At 35.7% G+C, this 19,073-nt stretch overlaps 1 protein-coding gene across 3 annotated transcripts in view; it reads right to left on the bottom strand.

Moving 5' to 3' along the window:
• The window catches only part of CDC14A (cell division cycle 14A), a 67,336-nt gene that overhangs the window by 30,420 nt on the left and 17,843 nt on the right, over positions 1 to 19,073 (bottom strand). For all 3 annotated transcript variants that reach the window (XM_010563619.1, XM_010563621.1, XM_010563620.1), the window contains exons 4-6: positions 17,376 to 17,468; positions 9,344 to 9,423; positions 464 to 530 (exon numbers count right to left, since the gene is read on the bottom strand). In XM_010563619.1, coding sequence (XP_010561921.1) covers positions 464 to 530; positions 9,344 to 9,423; positions 17,376 to 17,468 — 240 coding nt within the window. The remainder of the gene's footprint in view (positions 1 to 463; positions 531 to 9,343; positions 9,424 to 17,375; positions 17,469 to 19,073) is intronic.

Here is a 19,073-nt window from a genome sequence, read left to right on the forward strand (position 1 = left end):
AGTGTCAAACACTGAACAAAGTGTTTTGGGGGTAAGTCAGGGCCAAGTACATGCAAAAACTGCTCAGATTAAATCACAGTATACCTAGGTGTCTGTCTCACTTGACTTTATCAACCTATGTTATTCCCTTTTACCAATGGTTATAAATTATCTATTAGCAGATCTAGTGCACTGCCTTGCACTGTTAAGAACTGCCTCCAGCCAGGTCTGGTGCATTTACGCATTCTGATTCATAAGGTGAAGTTCAGAAAGCTCTCAAAGGCCAGGCCAGCCACGTAGAAGTGTAACCTTCCATTGTCACTACTCAAACACAGACCTCAGTAACTTAGGCTTCATGACAGCATACTAGTCAGTCACACACATTTTGCTTTGAAACCCTATTTTCTAAGGTACTTTAACAGTATTTTCCTTCACCTTTTAAAAGTCAATTTAAATCTGTTTTGCTCAGGAAAAGTGTTATTACCTTATTTATTCCCTGTAAGCAGTCCAAGATCGTAAGACTGTATGTGCAGTTCCCAAACGAAGCATCCCTAGAGATTTAATACAAATTAATTTAATACACACAGAATTATTTTAAGAGCTCAGGGAAAGGCAGCATGCAACAGAATATATTGAAGTTATTCAATCCCCTCTGAGAACTCTGTTAAAGTTCAAAGACATCTTTTTAGAAGCTCGTTCATGCTAAAGGACCCCCCTACCAAAGATGTAGCTCAGTGTAAATGCAGTTAGATACTGCAAATTATTTTAAGTGCATATTTTATATCAGCTAACTACATGCCCTTTACCAAATTATTTCTGGTGTCCTGGAACAGGAAGCTTTGCATCACCTCTCAATTGTGTAAAGATAGTAGCAAATAAAGCAAAACTTGCTTTAACAATTATTCAAATCTTAATTGAGTTACACTGTCTAACAGGGAAAGGCAAATAGACTACTTGTTTGGATTTCATACACAGGCTCTCGTTTTGATGTCTGATTACAGATGTGAGTAAAAATTATCCAGATATAATTAAATTTAAAATTACTTGACCTCGGTTCTGCCACTATGCAAATAACAATTTATCTTTAAAAGATGACTGGATACCCCAAAGCAAACATATTCAAATGTTAAGAGACACCAACATGAAAACAAATAACACCACCAAAAAAATAACAGCAACAAATGCATTGTGCAAAAAAGAAAAAGTACTTTTCAAAGTGTGCTTCAGAGCAGTTTGCATTTTAACAAAATTCTGCCTGGACAGATAATTTCCTAATCACTCATTAAAGAAATTTTTTATAGTTTTACTCTAAGCGATGTTATCCAGAGTGCCAAGAACTGTAATTTATTAGAACAGAAAAATTTCAGGTTTCAGCCAGATACATCTTTAATCTGTAACTGATTCAAAATTTCAATCTTTCATTGAAAACTTTCCTTTTTGATAGTCTACTCACTATAAGCAGTATGATATTTGTTATATTGATATGCTTCTTCAATCCCAAGTACTTCTAAGAGTAGAATATTCTCACCCATTCTTTAAAAGCAGAATAAGTAGAGCAGTTTTGAGCAAGCAATGTTCATAGAAAATATATTTAAGAAAATAAAAGCTACAATTATGGCAGTGTCATATTATAGGCAGCTATAGAAAAGCTTTCAAGCTATTAGATTATTAAAAAATACTTAGGCACAATGTTTTAGAATGGGAACTTTGAAGTGTGAATAAGCCTCAATATCCAAATCCAACAAAGAAGTTTTTCAAAATGAAAATCCATAAAGTATTTTCATCACATTAGATAAGCAGAATCCAATCATACCAAAGCTGTAAAATATAAGCTTTACAGGCAATATGTTTTTGACAGGGGAAAGTTGGGTAACAGATCATTTTAGCACAAAAGCGTTTTAGCAAACAAAAAGGTCTTCTGAGCAAAAAATCTTAAGGCCCCAATGGGAACATGTACATAGCAGAAAATCTTTAAAATCTGTTACAGTTTTCTGAAGGTGACAGAAACAACAAAACCTAAACCAATGCAAACCACAAAACTAAGGATTTAGAGAAATATGAATGGAAGATAGGATTGTAGCAGACATGTTCTATATTACATGTTATTTTGCTATAGCAAGAATATGACTTTTATACTATCTATCTGTATATAACTGCTTCTTCAACTGATAAGGCATCTGATACTGCAGTACGTGAAAACAATACCGGCAGAAAAAGCCACATAATCTCTAATCCATTAATAAGAAGCAATATGAGAGCAAGAGAGAGAAGGGAGAGGAGAGAGGGAGGGAGGACATTGAACTTGACCTCGATGTACAAGATAAGCCTGTCACGATTCCAGGTATACACAGTATTCTTAGCTACAGTTCCCACAGACAGCTATTACCAGTGACTCCACTGGATGCTGGCAGCTAACATCTATTGCCTACATCATCCATGCCTCAAACATCTCATTTCTGTTGCTGTGCACCTAACCATTAAAGTAGGTGTACTCTGACTGGAGAAAACAGCTCTGCTGACACTTGCCATCCACACACAGTGAAGTAACAGAAAGACCAAAAGCCAGGAAAATTCCAAATAGGCAAAGTTTTAGAATGAACAAATAAGCTGTTTAAACCTAATCCCAAACTCCCAGAAACTCAAAGAATAGCAGTATTCTAATGTTTTTTTAAAGAAATGCAACACTGAATTAACATCTGAAAAACTCACACCCCCATCTATCTTCTGTGGCAGAATGCAATAATGTAATGAAACCTTAAACAAACACTAGATATGAATGACAGTACAGCATGGTAGTGAAATAACACCTGGAAGCAGTTGCTTAGTATTACCTAATGCTTCAAGGGAAAGCATGTTGTTTGATGAACCATGGCAAATACTGAGCGTAGTATATCAGACCTTGCCATAGTCTCTCTCTTTCTCTCCCTCTGCCCCTCAAGTATTTTCTGGTAAGAAAACACAAGCAAATCATAAAAGTTCCTTCTACCGTAGTTTGGAAAACAAGAAAATGGAACAAAACCTATACACTTTTTTTTCCCCTTAAAGCCACAGCCATTTTTATTTTAGCACTCCCAATCCTTTTCAGGATAAATCCAGGAATATATTTATTTTTCTTTTCTAGTTTCCAAAAGTACAGCTGGCTGATTAGAATCAATTCCATATGCAAACCCTTTTCTGAAACTTTACTGCTTTATGCTCCAGAATCTTAAACTAAGCTATCTACAGATATTAAATTTTAGGTGTAAGAACAAAGAAATTAATCTGGCAGAAGTTTTATGTATAATCCATGAGGACTCTGCATGCTGGATCCATTGATATAGTAGAGCAATATCTGAAGCACAGGTAAAGCCAGTGCTTGTGGACTCAGTATTAGGAGATGAAACCCAAGTTACTAGTTTCAGAACACACAGCAAGCAACAAAATGCACTTTACAGAGTTGTTTTAAAAATTAAAACAATGTAAAAAAAGTAGTTTATTTATGAAGCAAAGTTGCAGTTTACTTACAAAGTGACATTTTTTATATTCAATCTTCCTATCAAATAGATGATTTCATATTATTCCAGAGAAGTGTTAGTATTCCTTTAGAGTTCAGAGCATTTTGCAGAAGTATTAGAGAGGACAGATGCTTAATGCCAATCTTACTGCCAACTACACATCTAGAAAGGCCTTGAAATACTCAAAAGGCAAAGATTAAGAGTCTACCGTGACCTGATTTCCTGAATGTTTTAAATAAATTACTTGAGTAAAATATCTTTCTGTTTAGAGGGAGTTGTCTAAGGTATTTTAAGGCACTGATTTTGATTCTTTCTTTGTTAAAAGAAAACCAAAACAAGTCTTCCCCCCCACCCCTCGTCACCTAGATAACTTCCTCCAGGCTGAGGCTGAGTTATCAAGTTCTTTTTCTATCCCAGAGAAATCTGTCAGAAGTCATGTCAAATCATTAAGCAGCTCTGTAAATATTTAAAAACCAAATTTGATCTTATTTTCTGAATCCTCCTGAATTAATGCATTTACTGGAGAAAACTAAATAATTAAAAACTAATGCAGAACAGCTAGTTCAATTTCACCATTCTTTGTGTCAACCCATCTTCCTACTGATTTTGTATGAGTTTCCAGACCATGGATAAAAATATTGGATACTGTCAGAACTAGTACTAATCTTTACAAAAACCCTGTTAGAAATACAGCTATTCTCATACCGCATTGACATGAGAAGTCAATTTTACAGCACGAGGTCCACCAACATGCATTTTCTTTCTACCAATGACAGATATACTGCAAAAGTTTTAGAACAATAATTAATACTAATTTTAGCTTGCATAAAATGCAATCGATTCTGAATGGGTCACACACACTTTGTACCACAGTAAAAACAAATGCAAGCACTAACAGTTATGAGGAAGAGCACTGTAAAGAAAAAATACCTTTACTAACCTTGAAGAAACATATAATTTTAGATCCAATTAAAATTAATTCCAGACATTCTTCCTATTTAAACTTATTCTCCTCCTTTGTTCACTGTACATAGTCAGCATCCTATCCTACAGAAAACTAATGTATGTGCTTACATTTAAGACAGTAGTCGTTTTTAATTTACTAGGACTACTTATGTGCATACAAAAAACTTTTAGATGTTTTCACTGGTGGAAGCCAAGCAATTTGGATTTCAAATGTTACACCTTTTTGTTCAACTCGGAAGCCTGTGTTTAAAAAAAAGCATAGAAGAGAAAGGAAGTCCTCTTTTCATTTCAGAATACTGGAACAGAGCACATATAGAAATCTCCTTCACAGTTTCACAATATAGGTGCTCAGACTTCTGTTGCCGATTGCATTATGGTATTATTACAGTCTTTTATGGCCAAATACATAACCACCTTGATTTTCAAAGTGTTTTACCAACTATTACCTGATAGTACTCTATTTTCTTTCAGAATGAGAAAAATCTGAATATTTCCATGAGATACAGATGTAGTATAAATCTGAGCCAGCATTAGAGCTATAAATCCCACATCCAATTTCAGTTACTGTAGCTGACCTCAATACTGCATAATGCTTTCCCTTTCACCAAACCTCTAAACACTGTCAATAACAGTTTGTTTCCCCAGCACTTGCCAATAAAGAAATAAAACCCCAAAGCTACAAACTAAAACCTAGCTCTGAAATTCATGTCTTATCTACAGATTGAACACAACAGCACTAAAATATATTTGCTTTTTCTCTTTAATAGAAAGCCAATACAAAGTAGTTTTAAGTAATCTAAAACTTAGTTTCACAATAGGAAACTGGTATTTATGATAATTTTAAATGGTGTTGGCACCATTTTCTTAAATGGAAGTGAGAAGATACAGTACAAGATCTTCAAGAGAACAGATTGTCACAAAGTGACAGTGAATCAGCAAAAAATAAGATGCAAGTGTCTCAAAGACAGTAGTGCCTTATCCTCCTGCTTTGTCTTTAGTTTTTCCTATTATAAAAACAAGCCAAAAAAACTTCCATGTATCTTTTAAGAGGGGTATTCTGATTTCCTTCCACCCCTGAACAATATTTGCTGAAGCTGTCTTTAAATGAAATACCAGCTGAAGATCTAAGCCGATTAAGGGTTTTTGAGGTCACTGAGCTAGATGAAAGTAGATCAGTCTCCCAGTGATCACTTCATGTAAACATACCTCACTACTCCAGAAAGAATCTGACAATCCTGCAGCTTCTGCCTATTGAAAGTTGTCTATTTTTTTTCCAAATAGAAGACACTTTGGATATCAAAACCCAAAACTTCTTAAATAGTGTAGCTGTTAATACCTAACTGATCACTGCTTACTGATAAACCCTTGCACTTGAAACCAGAGATGACCTATATATACTATGGAAGTTACATAACATCCAAGTTCTGGGGTCCAAGAATAAATTCAAGTCAATAAGTACTGAATACCAATGACCAGTATCTCAAAGTATTTCCTTCCTAGACCTTAGAATAGGAGGGAAGAGGTAAGACATTTGGGTTATATTTTTCATTGTACGTAAGAGTCATTTTAGTCCTTTTCAAGACATTAAAGATGTGGAAGGAGTGCAAACTTGCTCATAGCACCAATTTGCTTGTTGTATAGCTTGATGTCAAGCAGATAGACTACCTAAGGCAGTGCTACTGCTTCCAACATAGGTTTATTTGCTTGAGCCTCTGTATCATGCTGTATTTTGCACCAGAGATGTCTCAAATGTCTTAGAATGGACAGAGGAAGAAAATCATCCCAAAGGCCTTGGAAAACCAGGGAAGGAGGAATAAATTATTTCTTCCTCATTACCAGCTAATCTAAGATTGTCCCACTGCAGGCCCTCATCAGATCTACTTGCCTTTCTCTCAGCCCCTGTAATTCTTAAGCTCCTCATGCATCTGTTCCAGCCTCTTCCTATGAATTCAACTCCCAAATATCTCCTCCCTAACTATCAGACTCCCCATTTCTTACCTAGCCTCCTATCTAGTCAGGATCCGTCAGTTTATTTCTTCGGTCCTCTTTGTCTCACTTCCTGTACAGCTAGATTACACAGCCTTCTTTCCCAGCAGGACAAACTATACCACAGGTAACAAAATCTGCTTAGGCTCTAATCCAGTGCCAAGACCTGACAGAGTCCGAAGCAGCTCCAAAAGAAACTTAAGTGCTTTCCAGCCCCACGTCACGTAAGAAAGAACGCTCAAGAAATCAAGATGTTTAAGTCTTCTAGCAAAAGCTCGTAATACTATATTCCTTCTAGAAACAGCAAGACTCTGCTCAAGATTGCTTCCCTCCCATCCTCTAAAATAGCCAAAGCTGTGTGTTTAAAAAAAAAAACAGAACCCCCAAAAATGTACCAAAACCCATCCACATCACACAAAACCCCACAACCTCCCAAGGAAGCTTTAGTTTTAGCCAATCATTTATTTCCCAGCAACCCAGGGCTTGAAACACATGGACAAAGAATGCAGAGGATTTATGTTTCAGAAGACTGCCTACTCTATCCATTGATTGACCTCTTCTCCTGAAGCCGACAAATGGAATGAAGCGATTATAGTTTTGTAATCATTTTGACAACCCAGACTGCAAAAACTGAGTAGTCCCTTTGCTGGACATTGTCTTCTTCAATGTTTTCAGTTAGTATTCTCTCCTCTCAGAAACATGAAATGCTCTTTGTATATAATATAAAGTTATCTTTGGAAAATCTTGCCGTTTCTCGTATTTTTTGACCCCTCCTTTGCTGATCCCAGAGGAGACAACTATTCTATTCTGGAATAGAATTTTATGAGTTCAAACTCACAAGGATTTGCTTTGAATAATTACTTAACACTTAAAAAGAAATTGTTTTGTGTCATTAAATTTGTTACTGTGGTTCTTATTGGCCTCACAAGAAATCACAGAGCCAATTACTTTCACTGCTCCCTACCAGTCGAGCAGAAACACCATTTTTTATTATTATTACTAATATTATCATCATCATTATTACAAGGAACTGGTTGCAAGGCAAAGGTCTATAGCCTTTGGTTTGAGCAAACAGGGTCATATGAGACTGTTCTGCAAACACATCATTCCTCCCAAGTTTTCTGTCTTAGTTTTGGGATATGACAACTAAGGTTCTTTGCTTTGTCAGAACCTCCTTCCTACACACCTTAATCTTTACTTTGACAGGGGACAAAGGAACCTAAAGATACAGCAATTTACTATAATCCCAAACAGTATATTTCTTTAATCGGCAAACAAGATACAGCTATTCTCAGGTAACACACATCCTCCACTACTAAGAGTTTTGCTTAAGCTTAAGATTCTAAAAAACTTAAGTCACTTTAGTATTAAAAGCTCTTATATGAAAGAAATACTCCTGCCAAAGTTGAACCACTGAGAATCTGATATGAAAGGGAGAATCAGGTTTATTTTTTTTAGACTCCACTGAAATGCTACATAGTAATCCCCAGAAGGAAGGGAAAGACTGCAGGGAAATATTTCACTTGTTTCCCCAAAATGATAAGGACACAGAAGAATGTATTGACACAGTTTCTGTGCTCAGAATAATAGAGTTTGCTTCAAAGAACTTCTTGTAGCAATTTTCTAATAGCTGAACCTTCTGTAAATGGAAAGGAGCAATGTAATTATTTCAAACTGGGAGAAGATCAGGAACCAAAGAATCTAAAAGGTGGAGAAAACTATATATTATGCTTTGTTTAACTTAGATCGTCACTTCTGTATTTTATATAGGATTTGGAGATGTTAAAAAAACCACTGACATGTTTAAAATAACTCATTTTTTTAATGCATTGTACCAAGTATCTTTAATTAGCTGAAAAAAATAGGGATATCAATGGCTCAGTAAACTTCTTGGGCTTTGGAGAGCCATTGATGACCAGGTCAATCTATATATTCTCTGCCAAAAAAACCTGTCACTGATTTGATACCTTTTTTAAAAATCTGTTCAGTGGTTTAAGATTTCATAGTCAAACTGGTCTTTACATACAAATCTACCATCCCAACAGTTTACACTGTATCCGGCTCCTGTACAAGCTATGAGAAGACGGACCATCTGATATTCCTTTGCCGAGTGGCTGTAGAATCAGATGAATTTGATATAGACAAGGTAGGTCTACATTTACATACGCATTGGCTGACAGTGAACACTACTTGTAAAATGCTGACTCCCCTAAAAAAGAAGATAATGACCTTCTTGCAGTTGCCTTCTATTGCCATCATTTACATAAAAATAGTGTGAGCTATTATCACTCATAAAGCACAAAGGCATTTCATGGTCCACACCATGAAAAAAAACCTGGAAGTCTCTTTATTAGATAGGCATGATAGCTAAAACTCCTCAGATTCAAGTCTCAGTATGACCTTAGCACAGAGAATAAAGACAGATTGATAGAAATTATCTCCGATTCATTGAAAACAGAAAGGCAAAGCAATTTAATAACTCGAACATCAGTACTTGTTCTGTAAAATAGAAAAAAATATAACAGCATAAAATCCCTTTCATTCATTTAAGTCTAGCTGGTTAGGTACTAGGTAATTTAAAAAATCTGAATTATTTCCAAATAGTAAAACATGATACATGATGAAGAAAAGTTTTAATTGCTGAATCACAAACGTGCTAAGAACTGTTTCCAAAATCTGACATTTTGCAAGACTGGGAGTCTTACTTAAGACTTAAATCAATCTAAATGGCTTTATTACTCCAACACAGAGCAAGTAATTCCACCAGAAGTAAAAAATAGTTTTTCTGGAGGTCAGTCATTTTTATACAATGTCTATATCAGACATGAAACCCTTTTTTGGGAAGGCAATCTGAAAAATGTATATTCAGCAAATTCCAAAACACAAAAAAGTTAGGCCCATTTCTCATGTTCACATACCTAAATGGAAGATACGGTGGATTAGATCCAGACAAAAGTGTTCTGTAAGCTTCTTCTGGTGTTTTCTTCAAGTATATTACCTAAAATAGATGGGGGGAGAGGATTAAAAAAAAAAAAAAATCAGCCCTGAGCCTGAAAAAGTCATTAACTACATGTAAGCTTCCCCCCAGCCCACTAAACTCCTAAGAATGTATACTATACTCCTTCATGACCAACTCCTATGACATTTACAGGTCAGAAAAGACGTACCTACACGAAGTAAAAGACTCAGAAATCAACAGAAACTGGTATTTCTGTTTTGTGTCATTCCCCTCCCTTAAAAAAAAATTAATTAAAAAAAAATCACATGGTGCTGCAACTGAGAGACTTTAGACAGACTCAACATCATACTAAGATGAAAAATAGGCATCTATACTAGGAGTTCTCTGTCCAACTTCAGATAAGTCAAAATATTATCACAGCAGATGACAAAGGAAACATTTCTCCACCACAGCTAAGTGGAAGATTTTCCAACACAAATATTTTTTGATTCTTAATTTTCAATATCAAACTACAAATTAACAAATTAACAAGCGGAACCTGTTACTATGAGACCAACACATAGTTAGTGTAACACCCTAAGACAAGGCTCATTCTGCTATTGCTGAACACTATCAGCTGCATGGGCCCGAGTAAGAAATTAGAATACAACCACATCTTGTTGCATTTCAGTTCCGATTTGTACAGTAAAACTGGTCCTTAAAATAAATCTAATTTGGACTACATATTAAGCAAGTGCATTATTTACATAAAAAGACTTCATCTAGTTTGGAGTGGCATATTTCATGCGCACAAATATGTTTTGCAAACAAATCCACACGATTTTCCTAGCCATTTCCCCCCAACTCACCTTACAACCAGCCCCTACAGGGCTACTTTTTAGCTCTATGCACATTTAACTCTTGAATGTAAAGTATTCTAATAATTATTTTCTTAACCAAGACACAGGTTAGTTCCCAATCTAAAAGCTTTATTCAACTTTTGACTTGAGCACATTAGAATATAAGTAAGTGGTGGTCACTCCCAGAATATTTGCAATTTGCTTTACGTCTAGAGTCATGAATTCTTAGTATTCTGTAAGATGTCAACATAGAAGGTAGATTTTCTCGCATTTCTTCCTCAAGCATGGACAAGGCAGACAGAAAAGACAAGACAAGGATAAATCAAAAAATTGACTCAAGCAAAACAGCCTGAAAAACTCTTTGCCATGACACAATGAAAAGAGGGTCCAGAATCATCTGTTTTCCAACTACCACCTATTTCACTGCTTTGAACAACTAGTCTAATTTTGGACCAAACCCCTCTACACAAACTGATTTGCCTTCAAAAGATAAAATTCCCTGACATGGAGTTGTACTTCAGTCTCATTCTCCAGCATTGCTGCTCCACTCATCATGGTCACACTGATAGCATGGAACAGTATAATCAGTACCCAAAAAGACGAACAAACCTCACTTATCTTCAAATGTTAAATCTCAATACTGCAGCAGTGTCAATATTGCTGTTTCATTTAGCAGAAGTGCCCAACATGTTTCTCAGAATTAATGTCCCTGTATTTGCCAGAACTTCCACATTCCCCCCTCCTTAATCTCTGAAAGCAATGCATCCTTTCCACCATCAAAACAGACCACAATTTCTATATGAAAACCATTCCGTTTATTCTGTGTTATCAGAACAATTGTTTCTAACTCAATTATTGGATTATTTGTTGTTGGGGTCAAACCAGTGATTACTAATATTGGAACAGATTGAGAGATTTACTTAATGGATAAATGTATTTACTTAATGTAAAAAGTCGAGTGGCCCATTTCTTTTTATTTTTAAGCAGTAACGGTCTATCTACAGCAATGATTGCTAACTAATGGTACCAACTTCATGTTTTCAACCCCTGCAGCATAGCAATGCTATTCTGCTTTCACAGTTATTTGTAAAAGACTCTTTTAGTTTGTGACTTCTTCTTTATATTTCTTTTATAGTCCCCCTCACCACAAAGGTTTTGCATTTAAGAACAATACATCTTTGCAATAGGTTTCTGAGGGGTGTATTTCAGAGAAAAATACTGAATTTATTAATGACAATTAATGTCAATAATCACATCAATTAGCTTACATTTAAAGCCTAAATTCCTGCTTATAGTGAAAAGATCCTTAGAGGGTAGTTCAGAGGACTTCAGAGAAAGATGAGTTTCCATCTTACACAGTTAGGGAGTCAGAAATCTGAAGTAGGGGCAAATTTGTACTACATGAATGTTTTCCCAATGCTGCAGTTTTTATTTCACAGAAGTTATGGTACTTCAAAGCTGTTTCTGCTCAAGAACCAAACACTGCTAGTTGTCTGTCCACAAAGCTCATAATAAAGACAGTAGGATGGAAACAGGAAAAAGATATTAAGAACACAAAAGGAAGGAGGAGAGGGAAAGAAACACTGAACAGAGCTCCTGAAAAGACAAAAGTATCGCAGATGTCAAGAATAATGCAATAACTGAAGGAGGAACAATAATGAAATGGAGAAGGAAACACTACAGTACATGTCTTCAGTACTTAAAAAGTAGTGATATCCATTAAGAAAAACTGAGGAGACCATTTTCTGACTCATCTTTATCAATGAAAACTCAGCAACTGAAACTTAGCTTCATTTTTTAATCTGATGAATCTTCAGAGTGCTTTCATTCTGCAACATATACAAATAAAAAAACCCCAAACACAAAAAGCCTGTTTTGACTAGTTTGTATAAATTGAACCTGTATCTAAGAAGTAATGTGAATAAAAGCCTTTAAAAAAAATCACTTTCCAGATAATAACTATTTTCTTACAAGAGTTGTTTTACAAGGGACAAGGTTCTCTTCCCTTTCCCTACTGTCACTACTGCAACTCATATCATGTGGCACTGCTACCTGTAAAACAAAAAAGACTCAGCAAATACTGAAAATTTTCAAATTTTTCTTTCTCTAACATTTCCATTCTTATGTTCTCAACTTCCTGAATAATGAGGTGGTTAAAAGATAAAGATCTCTACAGTTGGGACACTATGCAGGCACACGACATGTAGCAATACTGGCCACATACACAATGCCAAGAAAATTCATACCATATATCCTAAAAATTTTACAGAACAAAAAGGGAATTAGTATTTTGCAAGTCCACCTTAACACTCATACACAATATTTCAACTACAATTTGGATTCATCTTGTTCCCACCTGTACCTGCCTTTTTCAAATTAGAAGTATAGGGAACAGAACCACCCCAGAGCTGCTAAGTTATCACAAGAATTCTGTGAAGCCCATCTAAAGCAATCTGAAGGAAAGTGTTGCTTGAAACAGCAGAGGCTGTACACACTGCAGTAACTGAAAAGCCTTTTTACTTGCTGACCCTCCAAGGGAGGGATTATGGATTTGAGTAGTGTGATATGCTTAGATTACAAGAGAACAAACCCTTAAAGCTTCAGGTAGGGATGAGAAGTCTAATTCATATTTTTAAATTAGGGAAAAACTCTACTGCCAGCAAATGACTGAACATGTCACAGTAGTTCACTATTACCCAGTCATTTGCTGTAATAAAATTACAAACTTAAGAATTCAACAGCTTTTCTCCCTTATTGGCATTACAGAAGTCTAATAAAAGCTGTTACTACCAACATACACACTTAAAGTAATTGTGAGACAGAAATATGACCCGCCCATCTGCTATCTACAAGGAAAAGGAAAGAGAGCTCACTGGATCTCTTTTCAGAGTTTGCCACAGTATGAAAGCATTATGTTTCACCGGGAGTGCTCAAAAGTCAGATTTTGGTCCACTAATCAAGTTTTGATCTTTGAAGAATTGCAAGTGATAACTACTAGGTAGATTACTGGTCTTCTACAAGGGTAGAATTAAAGCTCTAGGTTTACCAGGAGGAGCAAGTGTCATACATATATGTTCTCTCTTCCCCCTGCCCCATTTCTCTAGAAGTACAAGAGCAGTCACTTGTACAAACACACTAGTATTCCTCCTGCTCTTCTCCCCCAGGGAATTCAAACCTTACTAGGTAGCAGAGTACACAACCAGGTAGGGGTTCCTTGGTTTCCAACCAGAAAAGAAACATAACAAATACCTTAAGAATATGGAAAGAGGGACCCAGCCCCATTCATCCATATGTTATCAGACAGGAGAAAATGCACTCTCCTTCACAATTTCTCCAAGAACGAATTCTTTGATGACAAGTGGGGAGTTCATGTAATCACTTCAGTATAATTCAGTTAAACCTGCTCCCTCTCACCCCCCTAGAAACCACTAGGGACAAACTGAGTCAAACCAGACTACTTTAGTTTTGGTATGCATGAAAGTACTTGTAATACTACTTTAAGACAGTTTTTAGACTTTTTTTTTTTTTTTTTTTTTTTTTTTTTTTAAATCAACTGTTGTGGAAGACTACATAAAAAATCCTAACAACTAAAATAAGTCTCCAAACAGATGAAGGGAAAAACAAAGCAATGCTACCTTTAAAATATTCTCTGTAGTGCCTGGTAAGACTTTACAAAGCCTAGTAGCACCATGTTTCTGACATCACTGAACAATGTGTTGTAGTCTTGGCCTTTTAGGAGGAACCCTGAACTTCTCTGTAAGATCAGTGAAGTCCGTGTGTTCGTTCTTCTGTTCTTGTAACACTTTAAATATTTTTTTCTTCTTAATCTGAATTTTATGACAGAAGTAATCTTCGCAGAATTCTTAAAGGCAAGGGCAATAATTTAGCAACTGGACACGATTAGCCCAAATGTACTGAAAGTCCATTGTAAAACCTGAAATTTAGAAAACGTATCTTCTTAAGATGCGACTTAAAAACAGGCAAGCTATTGCCAATAAAGTTTTAAGACTTAACTTTCACTTAAATTTATGACCCTCATTAAAGTATTTTAATAGCTATAGGGTATTTCAGTATAACATGTCTAAGAAGCTGTTTAATGGAACAATCTAAGTTGCATAACCACCACTGGAAACCCATTCCTAGAACCTGATCCACAGTTTTCCACGTTTCATTTTACACTTAATATTTTAACACCAGGACAAATAAAACAAGACTTCACAATTAACTTTCATACATTGGTAGAGTTCATAGCTATAAGACTTTCTGGTCTCAAAAAGCTTGTATAATCGAAGAAAAGACATAAAATCTAGAAGGCCTTGGAGTATATATGTATCTATCACAATTTGTGATATTCAGATTGTGATAGATCAAATTGCCGATTACACACAGTTCTTTTACTGAAGAATACAATTAGATCCCTTCAGGTCAGGAATTGCCCTGTCACGTAACCCAAGAGCGTACATCTACTGCATCTGACTGAATGTATCATTTACAGGTAAAAAAAATGCAAATATTATTTCTTGAGTGTGAAATGAATATGCCTGGATTACAAAAGCTAAGCTTCTGCATTTAAAAAACAAGAATTAGATTATTAGGTAGATCATAAATAACTTTTTAGAATAAACAAATATTCATTTTATGAATTTATTGGCATTAGTATCAATCATAATAGAACAAGGTGAATGAACTCCCATAACACTTGCAAGTTTAGGAATATACATCTATAGAAATATTTCTGGGATGACATACTTATGTAACATATTAGATATCTTTGTGCAAACTGTTTTCCAACGTTATACTAAGTTGAGATGAATTGGAAAGTGACCGTAAGGTGTTTTCAACAAGAGAACAAATACTTTTTTTGTACTGGTAACACAGTATTAGTAAAAAAATATTCTTGGTACACAGTGTGTTCAATGATCAGAAGATACTTAAAACATCTACTAGTCTGACAGGAGAGTAACAGTATCAAATGCAGATGTAGATCACTTGCATGTGCTAGCAGTTAAGAGCTATAAGCAGCTTAAAACAGGCTAGGGTAGGGTTAAATGTGCATGCAGTTGTGGCACACTAATTTAACTTATTGTACACATAAGCTACCAACTCCTTATGTGATGTACCACCCGATATCCATCACAAAGTACACACACAGTCACACCACGGTACACATACTATGTGCTCCTCATCTCAGCTTTCTTTAGAGGGGTTTCTGCTGCCCTCCCCCTGCAGTGCATGCGCTTATCCTAGCTTTACCTGCTGAGCAGCTCCTTCAAATAAGGACTACCAAATATACCAGACTGTTCCCATGTTTAAGTCTTAAATACTGTAAATATGGCATAGTCTTACTTAGCTGATCAGTCCTCTAATTGGAGGTCTGTCTTGCACCTTATGTACCTCCTCACTTTTCTGTTCCTACAACCTGTCTTTGCAAGTTCTCTTTCAGTAGCATACTCTCCTTGGGTCTAGCTAATACTGATAAGGGCCTTTTAACCCCTTATCCAGAGAACCGCTACTTAGTTGAGATAGTCATATAACAACAACTTCACAAGGGGAATAAAAAGATAATCTTATCCTATTCAAAATGCCAGTGTTCTACCCTTTCCAAGGCTTCTAAGATGTATTGGAAGGTGAAGGCAGGATCAGACAAAAGCAATCCAGTGAAGGCAATTAGATGTTGCAATATACACATGTGCTAGATGCATGTTCTCTAGCTATAGGCTTAATTAGACCAGCTTTAAAACACAAAGTGAATCTTTCTAAATACAGACTGGAGACACAATGATGCAAACAGAAAACAAAAAGCAGTCTGAATGGAATGACTGAAGTTCCTTTACAAACTATAGTATGGGAATCATTACTGAAGATGCTACAATTTAGACAGATTTTGGATCTGAAGGGACTGCAAAGCTTATAAAGATATGCTATCAAATTTGGAGGCTCCTTAAACAGAATATAAAACACAAAACTGGAAATTTATTCCAGCATTATTAAATATAACCTTGTATAGTCAAAAACTTTAACAAACTTAGAATGTTCTAACTCATTTGTTCTTACTATTTGTTTTGCAGAGTTGTTCCATCAGGTCTACTCCCAAGGGTTAAAAATCTAATCCAAAGATTTTTGAAATTTGAACTTCTCCCCAATTTTTTTCCAAATTCCAATCCCGAATCGTTAAAATTAAATAGATCTTCTTTCTCAAGAGCATTTACACACTAGCCCATACTTGTACTAAAACATTTGGTTTAATTACAAGAATCTGCAACGTAAATTCTTTCAATATTATCATCTGCATTTATTTAGCTTTGCTATCAGCATGACCTCAGGCCTGAAAGAAATATACCAGCTTTCACACAGCCTAAAGCCTGACTTGACAGACACTTCCAGAACTCAGCTGACCATGTGGATGTCAGCTCAGGACCAGCAGCTTGTTAGGTTGAATACTTTATCAGCGTAAAACATGCTATCACAAAGACTCTTCGAGTTTTCTACAAGAGTGCTCCACTTCTGGACAGTAGAGCATGAACGTGAAATTGAAGTTTGAGCACAGTGCTATGAAGTGGGTGTGCAAGTGTCAGCTTGGGACTATCAAAACTTACATGATATCATAATAAATTAGGCTTCTGTAACGACGACAGCCCTGTGTATTGCATATTATCTGTAATATCAGAAGGCTGAAATCCCTCAATTTTTCCATTATTCTGGGTAGGCTATGAAAATTAACTGAGAAAATAAATCCATCCAATAATCACTATGCCTCTGGTCTAGTAACTTTAAGAAAGGCTGTGCGAAACAGCTTTCTTCTTCCCAGCATGAATCTCACTACTACCATGAGCAGCAATTGATCCCAAGAGTGCCAAGCTTAGAGGTAAGTTTGTGGTTTGCATTTTTGACATTCAAGAAAATGGTATCCTATGGGAAACATGCACATGATCTGCCAAAGCCGTTCCCTGTGTAGTAAAGTAAATGGAGTTAAGTGCCAAAGACAGGGCCTCCCTAAAACTCATACAGCAGAATTTTCAAAGACAGCTTAGAGAAGAATCAAATGATAATCTGCCTACCTCCCTAAAGGACCATCCCTTGAGTTGCTATTTTACACATAACAGATGTCTCTTAAGGAAAGTTAGAAGTATCCATGTGATAAATAATACTTACAGCATATGCACCTATTAAAAATGCCGCATTTGCTCGTTTCCGCTGGTCAAAACTAGTATAGTACACTATCTTCTTTCTGGATAGACTGAAATACTGTTTAAATAAAAAAAAAAAAAAAGACAGCATATTTACTGAGAGACTAATACACTTTAAAAATACTTTAAAAAGTCATTTTTCCAAAACTGAAAAATAAGTCCGAAAAAATTCTTATAGAGAGATTCTTAATATTAAAGGAGACAAAATTACTGATACCATGAACAATCTTCTTACATTATAGATAAGAGTGCAGGGAAACAGCCGCTGTATCAGGACAGATCTCTTAGTTTTCTCTGCGAAAATGTCCTATAAAATGCAGTTGAACCAAAACATTCAATATAAAATACTGGAATTTTTTTTTCCAAGTTTAAATATTTGAAAAATAGGTATGAACATTGATTAAAGGCATTAAAATTTTCAGACTAAAACACCCTCCTATATGTTCAATCTCTTTAGCACATAATTCTGTGGAGAAGAGAAAAGCTGAAGCAATCAATCTTATAGGCATTTTATAAGTTAAACACCACTCTTCCATCTATACTACCTAAAAATGGGGTGACACATCTTTAGAAAGCTTCAACAGCAAGAATTTATAAAAGAAAATAAATTATTGCAAAAGTGAAAAGCCTGAAAAAAAAGGTTAGGCAGAGACAAAACTAGTAACACTTGCAATTCTTCTTTAAGAAGAAAAGAAGCCTCTGTCAGAATCCTGTGGACAAAACTCCCATTGAAACCAAGACCAACAAGCACCAGAAAAAGAACAATAATGACAAACTGCAGCAAAACTATTTAAAGCTAGAGAGAGATAAAATTGTCACTTAAAAAGGCAAGTTGGACAGTTTATTGCTTTTTTTTTTTTAGCTTAATGAATTGCTACACCTTCATTATATTCTGCAACGCTGTCAGTCATGTTTTTCCTGATAGTTTCTGCAGTACTACTACGCTTGTGAGGAAGTCATCAACAGACATACTGGATTCTGCTTCTAAATATTTGAAGCGCATTTCTATTTTTAAAAGTTGCACATTTTGTAAACTGCCTTTATACCAGTGCTGCTGTTACCCACTTCAGGTTTTTAACTCCAATTTGACAATTCTAATTTACTTTCTTTTCCTACTCTTGGCACTGATGACACTTGGGGGTGGGAGATAAGGTAACTGCTGCAGAATTGTTTTATTTATTTAAGTAGTGCCAACTGTATTTCACTTCCACAAATCTATAAACATTGACTCTCATCTTAAATCTTGCTGCAAATCTTAGGACAGCTTTAACCACAGAATCAAATTTTGAAAAAAAACAAATAGCTTATAAACTCAGGAGAAAACTAATGTATGTAGCACAGCAAGCGTCTTACTCCCACCACCCCCCAGGAACAGCACCTTTAATAGCAGTTCTAACTGTACATTCCAGCCTGGTCTTATTACCCACAACTTCCATAGGTAGAAGGAGTGAGAGTTTATGCAACTGAGTATATCTAAATAGGACTGTAACTCCTCAGATAGCTGGTTGCTGTTGATTGGAAGAGGTCATCTCTTGAGACCAACAGCAACATCTCCCTCAGTGTATATGCAAACATACAAAGCACAAGTAGTTATTTAATTAGTGAAGCATTCAATTATTAAAACTTGACAAAATTAATGCTGGTATTTAAAGATCCCTCCTTT

The sequence above is a fragment of the Haliaeetus leucocephalus genome, unplaced genomic scaffold, assembly GCF_000737465.1.
Source record: "Haliaeetus leucocephalus isolate CR32 unplaced genomic scaffold, Haliaeetus_leucocephalus-4.0 Scaffold172, whole genome shotgun sequence".
Taxonomy (NCBI): domain Eukaryota; kingdom Metazoa; phylum Chordata; class Aves; order Accipitriformes; family Accipitridae; genus Haliaeetus; species Haliaeetus leucocephalus.